This window comes from Phaethon lepturus, unplaced genomic scaffold (assembly GCF_000687285.1).
Source record: "Phaethon lepturus isolate BGI_N335 unplaced genomic scaffold, ASM68728v1 scaffold41158, whole genome shotgun sequence".
Lineage (NCBI taxonomy): Eukaryota > Metazoa > Chordata > Aves > Phaethontiformes > Phaethontidae > Phaethon > Phaethon lepturus.
In genome coordinates this window covers 61,611-65,330 of record NW_010556238.1, presented here as the reverse complement: position 1 = coordinate 65,330, position 3,720 = coordinate 61,611, and the positions used below count along the sequence as shown (strand labels likewise).

The following is a 3,720-nucleotide window of genomic DNA, read 5'->3' as shown; positions in this document are numbered from 1 at the left end:
CCCTACTCCCCCAAGAAAAGAAAAAAACCCAAAACCCCAGCATATATTTATCTCTTTTTTTGCTCATGCATTTAAACCTAACTTAAGTGTAGGTGGAAACATAAACGTCAGTTTAATCCAAGTATTGCGATAACTATGTCATAAATTGAACCATCGTAAACAAAAAACCCCTGTCTTTTTACGATCATTTTCAGACCTAGTATTATAGTGTAACTACAGCATCAAGTGACTTTCACCGTTTCTGATTTTTGTGTTTACCCCTGTTTTGTAGGATGGACATGTGGAAGTGGCACGCTTGCTTTTAGACAGTGGTGCTCAAGTGAATATGCCTGCAGATTCATTTGAATCTCCACTCACTCTGGCTGCTTGCGGTGGGCACGTGGAGTTAGCGGCTCTTCTGATTGAAAGGGGAGCTAACCTGGAGGAAGTTAATGATGAAGGTTATACTCCTCTAATGGAAGCTGCCCGGGAAGGCCATGAAGAGATGGTAGCCTTGCTACTGGCACAAGGTGAGATCACTTTTCTTGAGTGTTTGTTATGAAGAATGCAGTGTTGACTGTTTCCCATTAGCTATTCTGTGCAAATTCCTCTGATGTAGCATGTGGATGTCACTGCTCATTGCAGTAACTACAGAGCAAAGCTAAAACACCCAAACTGTGTAGGTGATGAGTGTTCACCTTCCTACCCTGTGTCTGGTCAGTTAAAATAACAGCTGTTTTGTTTCCTAGGGGCAAATATTAATGCACAGACAGAAGAAACGCAGGAAACAGCTCTTACTCTGGCATGTTGTGGAGGGTTTTCTGAAGTAGCTGACTTCCTTATTAAGGCAGGAGCTGATATAGAACTTGGTTGCTCAACACCTTTGATGGAAGCTGCTCAAGAGGGTCATCTTGAATTGGTGAAATACCTGCTGGCAGCAGGTATGTGTACGGCGCAAATGATCTATCCCACAGATACTATAGACTCGGTGTTCAATATGATATAGAAGATACCTGGGCTTGATAGTGGCAGTGTTGTAACAAGAAACTGTATTTTCAGATACCTTATCAAGAAGAAAAACAGCATATGTTACACCTTAATATTGTTTGATAGTGTTAACAGAGGAAAGTAGCTCATGGAGCACTGGATTCTGTTGTATATCTAAAAGACATCAATGTTTTTTAGGAACATTTTTTCCAGCTGACTGCATTTAGGAAAAAATGTTAATACAGATAAGGCTTATTTTTATAATGCTACTCCTGCTTTGACTAAGCCTGATTATCTGCAGTCTCCCTGAATAACCAGTACTTTAGGAATTGTGCCCTGGGGAATAGTGTGCAAGACAGGTTCTGGAATGTGCTGAATTTCTGTGATGAATGAGTTTTACTACTACATTATACAGTAGCAAAAATTAAATCTTGCTGGAGTTGCGGGGGGAAGTGATGACACTTCGATGTTCATCTGTGAGTCTAAAGTTGGTGGAGACTAAGGTGTAGTAATACTGCTTAAAATAATAAATGAAAAGGAGCTGCATTTTGGAAATCTTCCTTGTTATGGACAGTGATGTAATTGTGTGGTCTTTTCTAAGAATAAGCATAAAATTGTCTGGATTTGTAATTCTAGAAAGTAATGTTCCCTGCTCATGAAGGGACAGTAACAACTGTGTCTCTGTGAAGTGATACCAGCATGTGACACCCAAAACCAGCTCACTTGGAATGCTGCTTGCACTTCACTTTTGATAATGTAGAAAGTTAATTGAGGAGCCTTGTTTTGGCATCCAGGAGTCTCTAAATACATCTCACACCTTGAAAATAAGAAAATGGCTAATCACATGGGTTTTTTTTTTAAGAATAATGCATTACTCGGCAAGAATTGTGGATGGTTTTCATGCAGCTGCCATATATGAAACTAGTCAAATTATTTCAACAAAATGGTTTTGAAGCAAATGACTTCAAAGAGCAGGAAAGAAACAAAATTTGTAGAAGTGTATGGTCTTGGAGCAGTAATACTAATTCAATAATATGCATTTTGTCTGGTTTTCCTTGGCATGCAGCTCCCTGTCAAATGGATAGTCTAGACAACTGTCTGGATTCACTTTTATTTGTTGTAACAACTGAAATCTTCATTGCTGTAAAGGGAACATAGGAATAAGTGAGCATATAGGTTTAAGTGCTTAGATTGCCAGTCATGCTTTTTCCAAGTCTTGGCTTATCTCGTCTCCTGAGAGTATTTTTACTGCGAGCGCGATTTTTACCATGAGAGCAATGCCCTTGGGCTGTAGAAGCTGTTGGTCAGTAGGATGTAGCTGTTGTCACAGATAGTGACTTGATTTTTGTGATATGAAATACTTGATAAGGAGATGTCCAATAAGAAAAAACTAATGTTGTGCTTCTAGGAGCTAATGTTCATGCCACCACAGCGACAGGAGATACAGCTTTGACCTATGCCTGTGAAAATGGACATACTGATGTTGCAGATGTGTTGCTTCAAGCTGGTGCTGACTTGGTAAGACTGCTGCTGCATGTTGTGGGGAAAATACTTTGGTTTCAAACTGTGTGCCAAAGCTTATATGCTTCTAGAGCAGGAAGATGATTTTAGCAACTGAGATGCATATATGGGTGTGAAAAGAGGCGTGAAAGAAACTTTTTTAAAAGCCTGCTTATTCTGTTTGGTGTAAAAAATAAAAATTCTTACTGGGTTATCTTTTGTCTGTTAAGTGAAAAGTTTTAGCTATAGCTTACACTGGTGACAGTTCATTATCTTCATTTCAGTATAATCCATAAGTTTAATTATTTAGCAAGATATTTTTCTGCGTTGCCTTTATTCATTGTGCTACTTTATTATTGCCAAACTCCTGTGGATTAGAGTTTACCTGCTGCACTGCTCTGAATTTAAAATGTCTTAAGTCCTCGGAGATACTTCTCTATTTTAGTGTTAGTTTCTGAATACTGTGAGTCTCTTAACTTTTTAAAACTACAACACAAAAACCCCTAAACTAAGCAATGCCTTTTAAATGACCAGCATAATATGACCAGAACTCTTGTCTTTCTTGTAACTCTTGGTTTTAGCATATTGCTTTCACAGTGTTTATTTTCTATCATACATTTAATCATAACTAAGTTGTTTACATAATCGTCTTGACTTTTTTCAGATTATGTAGTGGGAGACCTAAAACTGCCTCTTCATCAGCTACAGGGTTATAATGTTTGCTCAGCTTTTAAGCAGGGAAAAGCAATTAATGTGTTAGTCTTCTAAAGGAGTTTGAGCATTATGTCTAATAAGGCATAAGCAGGGAAGGTGTTGTTTTGGTTGCCTTTTTGGTTTTTTTTTGTGTTTTTTTTTTTTCTCCCACTGTTCTTCTTTTTCCACACTCTGGTTGTGTGGGGTTTTTTTGGTTTGGGGAGAGAGTTGGGGTTTTGGTTGGATATTTTGGGGTTTTTTGTTCCTTTTAAATCATAAGAATGCCAGAAAAGATTATCATTGAACCTGATAAATCAACATCCTAATGAATTTACTTAAATTTCAGTCTTAAATAAAGTATTTTATTTTTAAAGTTTATATTTACAAATATAAATAAATTAATGCTGTAATTGTGGATTAATAATACTTCCAGTTGTCTTTATAAATATACTTTTTTTCAGGCCTTATTAATTCTTCTGCAGCAAAGCATATGCGCTCCTGCCAGGGAGAAAGGCCATGTTAAGGGCGGGGGGGGGGGGTGGCAGGGTGTTGACGGATTTG

The 3,720-nt window shown here is 37.8% G+C and overlaps 1 protein-coding gene across 1 annotated transcript in view; it reads left to right on the top strand.

Moving 5' to 3' along the window:
* Positions 1 to 3,720, top strand: part of LOC104624929 (ankyrin repeat and KH domain-containing protein 1-like) — a gene marked incomplete at its 5' end in the record, with an annotated part of 75,216 nt that overhangs the window by 11,605 nt on the left and 59,891 nt on the right. Inside the window, 3 exon segments of the mRNA XM_010292416.1 lie at positions 272 to 509; positions 729 to 920; positions 2,375 to 2,484. Coding sequence (XP_010290718.1) covers positions 272 to 509; positions 729 to 920; positions 2,375 to 2,484 — 540 coding nt within the window.